Below are 14,287 nucleotides of genomic sequence, written 5' to 3'. Positions count from 1 at the left end.
AAGGCCCAATATGCCCCCTAGAGCCACTTAGGGCAGTCTGCTGCCTCCCTGGGGCCCACGTTAAAGATACAAAGAGAAAGCTTCCTACCCTGTTACAGCCCTCAGATTATTATCCATTATTGATTTTTCAGGTGGACAGCAATGAAGTTGCAACAAGAAGTCTGAGGGCAATCAAAAGAGACTCCAGGACCTTGGGACAACTGGTTAAGGGATCAGGAGCACAAGCAGTGTTCTCTATCCTTCCAGTTGCAGGGAATGATGAGGGAAGAAACAGGAAGAGCCAGCAAATCAATACCTGGCTCCGAGCCTGGTGTCACTGGCAGAATTTTGGTTTTCTTGATAATGGGTCAGTTTACATGACACCAGGCCTGCTGGCAACAGATGGGGTACACCTGTCTCAAAGGGGGAAAAGGATCTTTTCACAGGACTTAGCAGGGCTCATGGCAAGAGCTTTAAAAGAGATGTGAAGGGGGAAAGGGACAAAACCAACCTTGCTAGAGATAAGCCTGGGGACAGCATGCCAGTGTTTGAGGGACAATGTGCCAGCGAGGACCTTCGGTCTGCTGTCTTGGTGGAGGTAGGGGATGGAGATCCATGCAGCAGCAAAAAGGCAAGGGTTATTGATGTGTTAGAAACCACGGAAGCGCCTGAGAATGATCACGTAGGAAGTAGGGCTTCTCCCCCAAAAAAGGTGTCGAGATCAATAGCCCAACTGACGTGCATCTACACTGATGCACACAGCATGGGACACAGACAGGAGGAGCTAGAAGACCTTGTACATCAGGAAAACTATGATATAGTTGTCATCACAGAAACATGGTGGGATGTCTTGCACCACCGGAGTGCTGCCAACTAGGGCAGGTGCCCCACTGGACCTGTTGTTTGTGAACAGTGAAGCACTTGTGGGTGATGTGATGGTTGGAGGCTGTCTTGGGCATAGTGATCACAAAATTAAAACATTTTTGTTTCTTGGAGAAGTAAAGAGGGGGGTCAACAGAACTTCCACCCTGGACTTCCATAGGGCAGACTTTGGCCTGTTTAGGAGCCTGGTTGGCAGAGTCCCTTGGGAGGCAGTCCTCTATGGCGAAAGAGTCCGGGAAAGCTGGACATTCTTCAAGGAAATCCTAAAGGTGCAGGACTAGGCCATACCCGTGTGACAAAAGACAAGCCAGTGGGGAAGAAGACCAGCCTGGCTGAACAGAGAGCTTTGGCTGGAATTCAGGAAAAAAAGGAGAGTTTATGACTTTTGGAAGAAGGGGCAGGCAACTCAGGAGGACTACAAGGATGTTGTGAGGTTATGCAGGGAGAAAATTAGAAGGGCCAACCTGACTAGAACTTAGTCTGGCTAGTGTTGTAAAAGACAATAAAAAATGTTTCTATAAATACAGTAGCAACAAAAGCAGGTCTAAGGAGAATCTCCATCCTTTATTGAATGTGGGGGGAAACATACTGACAAAGGTTGAAGAACAGCCTGAGGCACTTAATGCCTTCTTTGCCTCAGTCTTTAATCATAAGACCAGTTGTTCTCTGGGTACCCATCCCCCTGAGCTGGAAGACAGGGACAGGGTGCAGAATGAAGGCCCCATAATCCAAGGGGAAATGGTTAGTGACCTGCTACACATCTGTGGGGCTGAATGGGATCCACTGAGGGAGCTGGCAGAAACACTCACCAAGCCACTTCCCATCATTTACCAGCAGTCCTGGCTAACTAGGGAGATCCCAGTTGACTGGAAGTTAGCAAATATGATGCCCATCTACAGGAAAGGCTGGAAGGAGGATCTGGGGAACTACAGGCCTGTCAGTCTGACCTTGGTGCTGGGAAGGGTTATGGACCAGATCATCTTGAGTGCCATCGTGTGGCACATACAGGACACCCAGGTGATCAGGTCCAGTCAGAATGAGTATATGAAAGGCAGGTCCTGTTTCACAAACCTGATCTCCTTCTATGACAAGGTGACCCACTTAGTGGATGAGGAAAGGCTGTGGATGTTGTCTACTAGACTTCAGTAAAGCCTTTGACACCACTTCCCACAGCATTCTTCTGGAGAACCCGGCTGCTCATGACTTGGATGGGTGTGCTCTTCACTGGGTAAAAAACTGGCTGGGTGGTTGAGCCCAAAGAATTGTGGGGAAAGGAGTTAAATCCAGTTGACACTGGTCACAAGTGGTGTTCCCCAGGGCTCAGTATTGGGGCCAGTTCTGTTTAATATCTTTATCAATGATCTGGATGAGGGGATCGAGTGCACTCTCAGTAAGTTTGGAGATGACACCAAGTTGGGCGGGAGTGTTGATCTGCTTGAGGACAGGAAGGCTCTACAGAGGGATCTGGACAGGCTGGATCAATGGGCCAAGGCCAATTGTATGAGGTTCAGCAAGGCTTAGTGCCGGGTCCTACGCTTGGGTTACAACAACCCCATGCAATGCTACAGGCTTAGGGAAGATTGGCTGGAAAGCTGCCTGGTGGAAAAGGACCTGGTAGTGTTGGTTGGCAGCCCGGCTGAACATGAGCCAGCAGAGTGCCCAGGCAGCCAAGAAGGCCAATATCATCTTGGCTTGTACCAGAAGTCTTGTGGCCAGCAGGACTAGGGAAGTGTTTGTCCCTTTGTGCTCCGCACAGTGAGGCCACACATTGAGGTGCTGGAGCGTGTCCAGAGAAGGGCAATGAAGCTGGTGAAGGGTCTGGAGCACATGTCTTATGAGGAGTGGCTGAGGGAACTGGGGGGGTTTAGTCTGGAGAAAAGAAGGCTCAGGGAAGACCTTATCACTCCACAACTACCTGAAAGGAGGTTGTAGTGAGGTGGGTGTCAGTCTCCTCCCAAGTAAGAAGTGATAGGATGAGAAGAAGTGGCCTCAGTTTGCACCAAGGGAGGTTAGATTGGATATTAGGAAACATTTCTTCACCAAAAGGGTTGTCAAGCATTGGAACAGGCTGCCCAGGGAAGTGGTTGAGTCACCATCCCTGGAGATATTTAAAAGATGTGTAGATGTGGCGCTTGGGGACATGGTTTAGTGTGTTAGGTTAATGGTTGGACTTGATGGTCTTAAAGGTCTTTTCCAACCTAAATGATTCTAGGATTCTGTATAAACATGCCCTTGCTTGACTTTCCACACAGCATCACAGATTACATTTGTCTGAGGACAGATCAGAGATGTACAAGGCACAGGACTTAATCTGCCAAGCTGCTTTTTAAGGTTTTTTAAATTGCCTAAATCTCATGCACTTTCCTTTCCAGGCACATTCAAAGTGGTTTGCAGGACTTTTGATCACTTTGTCGGTGGGATGAAACATCTCTATGAGGTCAGCAGCTGCCGTAATACCACCCAAACCCAGCAGCAGCACGGAGCCATGAGGCTCTACTACATCGCTGCAGAAGAGGTGGAGTGGGACTATGCCTCAAATAAGAGCTCAGTGCCGAAGATTTACAACATCAGCAGCAATGAGGAAAGGTACTCAAAGCAACAAATGCCTGTGGCCATGAGGCACACTCATAGTGAAGGGGAACCTTTGAAGCATCCTTTCATGAAGTCAGCCTCGTTTGCTGAACAAACTCTTTGCTGAACAAAATAAAACATATTTATAAAATGACATCCTCTCAGACTAGACATAGGCAGCATTTACAAATGTTTTCCTCTCAGAATGTCTTGTAATGCTGTTGAACCCAAGAAGGCTTCCAAGTCCTTAAATCCATCTGTGTGTTCCAGCCCTGGGTTAACCCTACAGTGATGTCCCCCAACCCCCTCCTCTCCCTTCCTCACTCTCCCCAGTGTCCCCATCCCAGTCTTCTGGTTTTCATAGAGAAGAAACCCAGGTACCTGTCCCAGACATGAGCCCCTGCAGGCAGTGCAGATGCACTAGGGAGATGCCTAGCCTGCTTCACTGCAGTTCAGTAGCCCCTGGCTCCCCTGGAAAAGCCAGAATGCAGTAAGCACTGCAAGTGAACCGTGTCTACGCTGCACTGTGTTAAGGAATAAAAAGCATGTACAGAAGATACATGTCCAGATTATATTGCATAGGGATGTCTCTGAGACCACCTTGGTGAAAACAAAAAGAAACGAGGAATTTATTTCAAAAATAAACCTTAAAAAAGTGGCTGGGAAACTGCACCCTGTAAAGAGGAAGAGTATGGGGGAGCTGGTAGAAAATATACCTGAAGAGTCACAGGTGACGAAGCGTGTTTAAAGAAAATACTAACTCCAGTATTGCCAAAGGCTGCTGTTGTACACACACAGCATATTACTACAGTAACCAATATTCCTGGGGCATTTTTTGGTTTTATTTAGTAAGTTGTGAGCCAACTTTGCAACTCCCCTGCCAGGGGCACCTTGGAGATGAGCTGCCAGGAGACAGAGCTGCTCTCAGAAGAGGGTGAACGCTCTCCTCCGCAGCTGGTGACGAGTGTCCTCTGCCGGCGAGTCAGCCTTCTGGGATCCCTCAGGAGCAGCAACAAGCTGTGGGTGACTGTGCAAACCTGGAGGGCACAAAAAAGCATCCTCTGCAGAAGGGAAAATACATTTCTCACTTTATCTTTATGCTGGAAAAGTATCTAGCCCTGTGCAGTACCTAGCAGCAGGAGGGCAGGGTAAAGCAGGCCCCTCTTATCTCAGATGATGACATTTGCTTTTGCAAGGTTAAGCTTCGATTGTCATCTTCCTATGCTAATAGCCAAGATAGTGAAAGCAGTCATTGTGATAAAAGGATTCAGGTTTGCAGGGACAGGCAGTATCTTTTATTGAAGCGGAGGATGCAGCTGGTGAGAGTGGCCAAACCCACTCTTAGCTTGAACTTCATCCAACAGCTCTGGTGAAGGATTTGTGTTCCCAAAAGTTTGTGGTGAGTGCAACATATCTTCAGCTTTACCTGTTTGAAGAGGGTGTGCATTTATTGAAGATCATCACTGTTATTTTTTGCTGTTTAAAATCTCTTGCAGCACCCAGGGTTTCAGCATCAATCAGCACATCGGACCAAGCCATATATCCTTATCACATCTATTGTGAATAATACAACAGTTACTAGCCTTTAGATATGTAAAGTTTAGTGCTTTTAATTTTTGCTTTTTATTTTGCAGCTATGGGCACGTTTTCCTGAGCCAAGCGGAAGATCTGATAGGTTCAAAATACAAGAAGGTGGTTTACAGGGAGTACACAAACAGCAACTTCACGCAGCGCAAAGTGAGGACAGAGGAGGAAGAACACTTGGAAATCCTGGGCAAGTAGCTCTCATGGATCACAGACTGAACCTGATAAGTGAGAGGATTGTTTTCCAAAAACTAAGAGTTTTTCCAGCTTTGTTAACATGGAAAACAAGGACCACTGATGCCTATTTCAGTTTATCAGTGATATACCCAATTTGTATAATTGCTGAGTGTAAAGATGCTTTCCAATTTAGGGAATTAATTCTCAAACATGAACAAGGAGTTTCCTGAGGAGTACTAAGAAGATGCCAAAATGGCAATTCCAGGATTCACCTTAACTTCAGAGCATGTAACTTGTGGGAGACTCTTGTAGGCAGATTAAATCAATATTAAGGGGCTGGATTTGTGTTGGAAATTGGGCAAGATAAAATTTTACACATGTCATAAAATAACCATCAGCTCATGTTTTTTATGGGGTGAGCAGTGGGCAACAATTGGTCACAAAGTATTCAACACACTCTAGAAATATATTTGACGTTTCCTTTTTTGCAGTACAAAAGTAAAAAATAGTTAAAAAATCTATTACCAATTTAAGAAATAAAATTTTGGAAGATACAAAAACCATCTACAGGAGCTTTCCTTAAAAACAAGCTGTCCGAAGACCTGTCTCCAGAGTGAATAATTCTTCTCATTGACCAAAAAGAAAAAAGAATTTTTTTTTCATGAACTGAGATAACAAACCAATTTTGATGGCTTTGCTGAAAGCATAGAAAAGCCCAAAGTTTTTGAGAAAGACCTTGGCTCCTCTCCTAAGCCAAGATATTGAACATTTGTTAAATTCAGAAAAGCGGCATTAATCACTGGTATCTTCTGTTTTAATTTAGGGCCATTACTCCATGCTGAAGCTGGTGACTCTGTACTGATTGTATTTAAGAACAAAGCCAGTAGGCCTTATTCGATAAGCGCACATGGTATAGAAGAAGTAGGTTGTGAAGAACAACCTGAGACACCAATTACCCTCCCCGGTAAGGCTTTTCTGGGGTTTTTTATGTTTGTTTTTTTTTTTTTTTTTTCTTTAAGCTACAAAGGCTGTATATAAAAGTATTTTAACACATGAATGATAATCCCTCTTTCAAGCTTACACATCCCCATGTGTTCTTCCAGGCATACTATGCTCAACGTTTATTCAGATATGATTCTGTGATGTTATACATGTAGGTTCTTGATCAAGTGAGCATGTTTGGGCAGAGAACAAACCTTTGTTCCTATCAAGGGTAGAAACTGGAATGTAGTATCACTGAAAAACCTCCAAAAAAGGCAAGAGCAGGCACATAATCATGGCAAGAGAAGTATAAGACAGGACTGCATTTGGCTCCAGACTGACACTCTTAACAATGTTTTAAAAACCGAGAAACTCAGTGGTAGAGTTGCAGTTGGCAATGTTAACTCTGCCTCTCTCTTAATCTACACAGAATTGGCATTTGCATTCAGAGCTGATGCATAAAACGCAAGATGTAGCTGTCATGTGAATTAAAAGTCTTTGAAAAAGCGTATCAAATACACCTCAGTTTCTAGTGAGAAAAATAGTGGAAAATAGTTCTCCAGCATTGAAACTTTCCATACAGAAAAATACCTGTTAAAATTTTTGGACTTCTAATTTATGTTGGGTTTTATATTCTAATAGGAAGTCAGACTCGAACCCAGGCATTATTGTCAATCCAAAATGTACATACCTTTGCTTTCCATCGCTCATGCAATTTTTTTTCACAGTATTTGTCAGCTTCAGTATGAAACTAAATGAAAAGAAATTCTGATGTACTAAACCTCTGCAAGTTGAAATTTCTTTCCTGTAAACAGCTGTATTAATACAGTACAATCACACGGAAATTCATGGCCAAATGTGCCTTGCTGGAGTTTGACAAAAGAATACCTTTAGTTAATATATGGGGGGAAAATGAGCCGATTTATACGATTCTCTTGCTTTGTTATTTGCTCTGTGATGTTGGTGATGCTGTTGGCAGTTGAGGTGTAACACTGGGAACACTACTGTCATGTGTCCCGTGGCCACATGGGAGCAGGCTTGGGACGAGTTAGACCAAGGGAGGTATGCTTTTGACAGTAAACCGAAGGAAAGGACTCTGCAGCAAGATCTAAGGACAGACTTTTCCTTAGGAGTTTGAAAACAGCTGTTAATACGAAAAACAAGTCCCTCAAAACAAGAACAATTCCTGGGCACTTCAGTTCCCACCACCACCACCTAGAAATCCTCGCTGTCTTCCCAGGCCAGACTGGACTGCTCACCCCAAGCTTCCCAGAGCCCATCTAGTTTTACTAAATCCTGAACCAGTCATTAGTTAGATTTGTGTCCTGCTAAATTGTGTCCTGCTCCCAAGAGCGCTGCCAGCTCCAAAGGATACTGTGGGTGGCATGGTAAAGAGATGGAGAGAGCAGATCCATAGCAGCCTAAGCCAAATCAGCTCTCAGCTGCCACAGCTTTGTCCCCTCCCTGTCCATTCCTCCATTTACCCAGCAGCAACAAGGGAGAAAGCATCTATTTTCCTCTTGTTTATCAGTCCTTTCAGGGGTTATGTTTCATTTGCACTTCAAAGATAGGTCTTTGATGGCATCTGAAGTGTCTCAGGTATTAGGCAGAGTGGAGATTTTCCCATCTACAGACTCCAAATGTCCCAAAGTGAGGAGTAAAAAGCAAGGAAGTGGTAAAGGAGCATGGCCAGACTCTCTTCTCACATCACGTCCTCTAAAAAGGGGTGGTGACATGTAGGTTAGATACAGGTGGATGACAAACTCTTCTCTGGTGTATGTCTCCACGGCATGAATGTCTCTGAGACTGAGGGGTTTCTTGTTACTGTTTTCTGGCCTATTAGTGTAGTGTGTCTTGAAAGCCTTTCGGATCTCTGCTGAAGTACATAGACCCATGCTGTAATGAACAGAAAGTGCTCGTCCTGTAAGATTAAATGGTATTGCAACATTTATGTTAGAGTCATCTCATATAGTACGACATTTGAGAGTCACCATTTATTTTTTTGTAGTTATTGCTGTACAATAAAACCCACTATTGCATGATCTATCAAACGGTGTAGTGCCTCAGTGACACAAAACTAGGCTCAGTCACTTCGCAACCATTTAAACTTGAAAACTCTCCTTTGCCCTGATGCCCACAGCTGGTGGCAGTTGTTGGGTTGTGGCTGTACTAAGACCATGGCCAAGAGTTCTGTGATTTCCTTGTTTTCCCCTGACTTGTAACATGTCCCCAGCTGTTCTTGGCTTTTGTCACCCTGGAAGACTTTCGGGCCAGAGACTGTCTGGTTCAACATTTCTCCACCAGTTAAAAGGGCAAGGTGCTGACCACATCTTCTTCTCCTACCCTTCCCTTCAGTACCAGCAAAAAAACAAAGCAGTGAAACACAGCACAGGCAGATCATCTGAGCACAGATGTGTTGGTGTTCGGTGTAGAGAACGGATCCCCACCCGAATAGATAATTTTCCCATCAGATTGTTCTGGTTTTTTAAATCAGACATCAGGGAATCTCTGCTCAGGGAGGACATGGCAGAGGTGGTGGCTTTTATAAAGGGACAGGGGTTCTCCAGCAATTGCTGGGGAGCAGGGACTTAGCTGGAAGAGGAAAGGACCTCCCTGTTGCTCCCAGTCAGGAGGTTGGTACGTATTCAGCTCTCCTCTTCCGGCCCAGAGCTGATACATTGCTGCAGCACCATCTGCAAAATCCCAGTGGCAACTGCCACATCTTTGTGCCCTTTTCAACTGAGAAAGTCCAAGAAATGTTTTCTGGAGCTTGGCTCCCAACATCTTCAACTAACCTTAAGCGTCAGCATCCAAGATCATTGATCTGCTACAAGTTTTGCCCAAGGAGAAAGATGAAGAGTCCTATAAACTTCCCTCTGTGGGATGCCGCTGTTGCCAGCATCATTTGCAGATCTCCCTTTCTGGGGGCTAACTGCCTTCATTTACACCACCGGAACCTCATTGACCTCCTGGAAGGCAGAATCACATCCACATCCCGTTGCTGCATGCTTCCACAGATAGTTTTGATGTAGATCATTTTTTTGATGAGGAGGGTAGCAGATCTCAGTTACATACTATTCAAAGTCTCTTAATACCCAGCTGCTCTTGGTAAAATTGTTCTCTCTGTTTCAGGGGAAATAAACACCTACAGGTGGAACGTCCCAGAACGATCTGGCCCTGGTAAAACAGATCCAAACTGTATCACTTGGGTTTATTATTCAACAGTGAATTTTGTAAAGGTAACCAAGAAATGGTCGTTAAAGATTACACTGATTTGCCTAAAGCATCCTGCTTGCATAAATTTTCTGAAAGGATCTTGCTTCGTATTTATGCAAGGACCACAGGCTAGAGGAAAAATTTACAGAACTAGATGTTTTGTCCTCTTTGATAACAGTTGCACATGCCTGGTAATTTAATCTACTGAAATCCCTGGGGATACACTATGGTAATGTGATTCCCTCCTTAAAGACCAGTTGAAGGGAATTTGGTTGAAGGCAAAACATTGCTTTGGTATATTAACATAGGGACATGTAAGAGAAAGATATCCCTGATCAGAGTAATGATTTTTTTCTCATCTGATAGGAAAATGGAATTTCATCTATATTTAATCTGTAGTTAAACTGTATTTATTTCATAACTGAATGAACTGAAACCTGTAATGCATATATTTATTTTATTTCAGGACACATACAGTGGTCTGATTGGGCCTCTTGTAGTTTGCAGAAAAGGAACTCTAGATGAAAGAGGTCTAAGGAAAGACATTGATCGTGAATTTACTCTTCTGTTTATGGTGTTTGATGAAAATGAATCCTGGTATTTGAAAGAAAATATTGAAACATACCTTCATAAGAATCCTGATGATTTTAATTCCACTAAGAACTTTGTAGAAGGCAACAGCATGCATGGTATGTAGAACTCAGTGGCAGCAGCCAAGAGGACAGAGTTTTATTTTTCACAGCCCTTTTAGGAAGACATTGGACTTAGCCTGCAATTACCCAACCATGTGACAACTTCATAAACTGTAACTGTGGAAACAAAAAGTTTTCATGAAACCCAGCCAAGATATTTTTCTAACAAGATAGTTTAATTTTATGCTCTGGCTGCCCTGCCAGACTCCCCTTGTCATCTGGGAGCTGCGTCACTTGCAGGCTTGTTCTGTAGGAATGTAAGGATGACATTTTAAAACTGTGGCTGTAGTAGCAACCAGCTGAGGAGCCAGGCAGAACAGACTCAATGGGGGCAGGAACAGCCCTGACAAAGCAAATTTCTCTTTCTACAGATGGTACCCATTTTAGGCAACAACTCTTTTTCCATGTAGCTTCTCAGCATAAATCTTGTTTGTTCACGAGTCCAAACTCAACCAGTAAAAAACCTTTGCGATGCTTTCCAAGACAGAAAAACGGTTGCTGCTGGGCACTTAGGTGACTTGGAAAGTGAAACAAAAATGTGACTGTCTCCTTGCAATGGCAGCGGTCACTATGGAGAGTCCTTACCCTGGCCCCACATGCCTGTCCCCTCTCTGCCTCAGCATTCAGTCTTCCCGGGGAGAAAGTGCAAAGGGTACCTGAAGTGGAGGTTAACATCACCTGTATCATGGCCAGTTATTAATCAGTCCTTCTTTGTCATTCTTCCAGCAATCAATGGGAAGGTTTATAACAGTCTCCTGGGTCTAACGATGAATGAAGGTGATAGGACAAACTGGTATTTGATAGGAATGGGCAATGAAGTGGATATACATACAGTTCACTTCCATGCACAGACCTTCATCTTCAAGGTTGGTAAAATTAATCAAAGTAAAACCTTTATAGTGCGATGGGAAATTTCTGCAAAAAAGTCTAGGTTTTTCAGCTTGGGCATGGAGCCCTGGTGCTGATGTTGGTGGGAGTTTTGCATGTGAAGGATATACAAGATGAATGAGATCCTTGTAAAGCTTCTCTTACTCTGTAATTGTTATGAATCATGAATAAATGCCACTATTAGAGGACATGGTTAAGTGGATTAAAATACATGTTTACCCATGGGTAAAAGGGAAGAAAAAGGGAGGAAATCAGAGAGAGTTATGCCAGCTTAGAGTATGGTTTTACATTGTGACAGCTTGCCACTGGCAGGACTATCTAAAAAATCTGTCTTTCAAGGAAACACCTGTGCTCAACCAGCACTTGAAGTCCTCAGGAGGGGTCTCCTGTTGTTAATTAATTCATTGATGAGAGGTGTCCACAGACCTCAGTTTCCCTGCATGAGTCTCACTAGAAATGTATAACAAGAAGCGCTGGATCTTTCTTGAGGAGCTGAAAGTCTAACTGGAATATTTCAGTGCCCGTGGCAGGTATTTGAGACACAACTCTCACGATGCTGGTTTTGCCTTGCCACAGACAGATAAGGACCACAGAGGAGACGTATATGACCTTTTTCCTGGGACTTTCCAGACAGTTGAACTCGTAGCAGAAAACCCTGGAACATGGCTTCTGCACTGCCATGTAGCTGATCACATCCACGCTGGCATGGAGACGACCTACACCATCAATAAATCCGGTGCAGTATCAGAAACGTGTCCTAGGACTTGGAGGTGGTATTGCAGCAGATCGGACAGAAAGCAGGGAGAAAAGGAGTATAGCTAATGTCACCACTGCTCCCTGCACACGGGTTGGAAGCACCTGTACATTGCTGCCATGGCCAGTTAGGATCATCCAGGGACAGGACAAACACCCCTAATGACATGGCAAGGACAGTAATCTTTGCTACGCTCTGCAGCTTAAAAACAGCTGGTGCTATACAAAAGCCCTTCTAAGACAGTGGCAGCCTGCAGACCATTAGTCATCCGCAGGTGGTGCAGAAAACAACTGCAAAGCTATTTTTCAGCCTCGGTGCCACGTGATGTGTGGGAGGGCCTGCAGACTGGCATGATGCTGGTTCCTCCCTGCAATCACTCCTGGCTCCCAGAGCTATTTGAGCTCCTGAGAACAGCTGAGATACAAGGTGCTCCAGAAAGTGATTGTTCATCCTGCCCAAGAAATGGGCAATCCTTTGACTAAGAAAAGTTGGCAAACTTTTTGAGTGGTGCTGGTCCCTTCCACCACTTGTCAGTGACGCCAAAAGTGCTTTGTGATCCTCTCCACATCATGTAATTTGGCTAAACATCTGGATCCAGCATGTCCTGCCTGGGTCACCTCTGTGCTTGCTATACTCCTCCAGAGGGTTTGCAACAGTGCCAGCAGGCACACCTTGTACCTGTAACCCTGTAGCAGCAGGATGAGAAATGTAATGCCAGATGTAGCCAAAATACTCCTTCTGTGGATAAGGTAAATTTATTTTATATCACATATTCATGCAGGCTGTGAAACTTCAAGTGAACAAGCAAATGCAGAACTGAATCATAGAATGCTCTGGGTTGGAAGGGACCTTTAAAGATCATCCAGTTCCAACCCCCCTGCCATGGGCAGGGACACCTTCCACTAGATCAGGTTGCCCAAAGCCCCCTCCAACCTGACCTTGAACACTTCAGGGAGGGGGCAGCCATAAATTCTCTGGGCAACCTGTTCCAGTGTCTCACCACCCTCATCATAAAGAATTTCTTCCTTATGTCCAATCTAAATCTATCCTCTGTTGGTTTAAAACTGTCACCCCTCATCCTATCAGTACAGTAAATAGTGAAGTAAACAGAGATGCCGATAGAGAAGGGAGATGTTGCCCACAGACGTGCCTAGAGTAATAGCTGTGCTGATCTAACAATGATTTCTGTTCAGATCAACAAGGTAGAAATACTTAAATAAAATCAGGACTGCTTTTGCAGAAGAGAAAAGAGGTTAAGGTTTTCAACTTAACTTTGTTTTTTCTCTTTCTGTGCAGAGTGGGAAGCTCCTTCAGAAGGAGGACTCACCACTGGAGCATATGACACAACTACTGCAAAAAATAGAACCACGGCAAAGGGTAAGGATTTTTTAAAATGTCGTTTAAAACTCTTCAGATTCATGCATAGATTTCTCATGAACTACTTCTCTTTTAACAGATTATGACAGCAAAGGGGGCAATTTTTTTGGCAAAACTTTGAGTCCTGGAGAAGCCAGCCTGATACTCGGAGCCTTTTTTTTCACTGGACTTGTTCTGTTGTCCACAGTATTAATGATCTTCTGCCTTGTCATCCACCAAGGAAACAGGATCCATTACATGGCTCTGCATGACAAAAGTGCACTTCTAACAGATTCCCTGTAAATCCCCACTTTTAGCATAATTCACAGAGCCGCACTGGATTTCATGAAATGCTGCTAAAAAAGCTGGAACAAGATATACGCTGATAGTCCTACCCCGTAGCCAGCGCTCACAAGAGTGAACACGAGCTGAAGGATTCGGCTCCAAGAGCCACGTACCACGCATCACCATTTCTCTGGAGTTCAGCTGAGCTTTGCTCAAGATCAAATTTGGCAGCCTAGCAGAGCAGCACACCTCCTGGCATCCACACCGGCTGCACAGGATTTCCACGGGAGTAAGGAGCAGGCAGCATGGCATCCACGTGCTCTGTGCACAAACACGGGGTTCACACTAGGGAATAAATATCACCAGGGACTGTTTTAAGCATGTTGGCTTCTGAAGGAGCAGGTGTTAATCTGGAAGTCCCTGCAGTTTCCCAAAGTCTGGCTCAATGAATTCACTGACATTTAAGTGATTCTCCCTTTTTTTTCCCTATTAAATGAGGAAACTGTGCACTGGGGACAGATTTTTAAAGGCATATAGGGACCTACCAATATATTTTAGCACTTGATGGAGTTCAGCAGTGCTCCTGCTGTTAGTGTCTAACAGCTTTTGTTAATCCCTTTAAAAATCTAGCCCTGAGCATCCTCCAAGAAAGTTAGTTGACTTCGTAATTGCTGCTCACTGTGGTCCTGATTCTGTACCTCTTCCTTGCACTGAGTAGCCCCTTACTGCCTACCTGTAATGAAGCCATCAGGAGGCTGATCTTTGTGCTCTGCGAGGAAGACAGGCAGAATCAGGCCATGTTGAGTGATACTTGAATGTTTATAACTAATTTTTAATTAGATAGTGCTCATTCTTGCCTGCTCACATCAGCTACAGCTCTTGCAGAGGAACTCCAGAATAAACACGTCTGTGAAACTGCTTA

At 44.4% G+C, this 14,287-nt stretch overlaps 1 protein-coding gene across 1 annotated transcript in view; it reads left to right on the top strand.

Annotated features, from left to right (window-relative positions):
- The window catches only part of HEPHL1 (hephaestin like 1), a 37,734-nt gene extending 24,351 nt beyond the window's left edge, over positions 1–13,383 (top strand). The window contains exons 12-20 of the mRNA XM_074817006.1: positions 3,234–3,447; positions 5,067–5,206; positions 6,017–6,157; positions 9,307–9,413; positions 9,857–10,079; positions 10,809–10,948; positions 11,547–11,706; positions 13,021–13,101; positions 13,181–13,383. Coding sequence (XP_074673107.1) covers positions 3,234–3,447; positions 5,067–5,206; positions 6,017–6,157; positions 9,307–9,413; positions 9,857–10,079; positions 10,809–10,948; positions 11,547–11,706; positions 13,021–13,101; positions 13,181–13,383 — 1,409 coding nt within the window. The remainder of the gene's footprint in view (positions 1–3,233; positions 3,448–5,066; positions 5,207–6,016; positions 6,158–9,306; positions 9,414–9,856; positions 10,080–10,808; positions 10,949–11,546; positions 11,707–13,020; positions 13,102–13,180) is intronic.
- Positions 13,384–14,287: the final 904 nt, after the last annotated feature.

The sequence above is a fragment of the Strix aluco genome, chromosome 2, assembly GCF_031877795.1.
Source record: "Strix aluco isolate bStrAlu1 chromosome 2, bStrAlu1.hap1, whole genome shotgun sequence".
NCBI lineage: Eukaryota > Metazoa > Chordata > Aves > Strigiformes > Strigidae > Strix > Strix aluco.
This window is presented reverse-complemented; position numbering and strand designations above follow the sequence as displayed.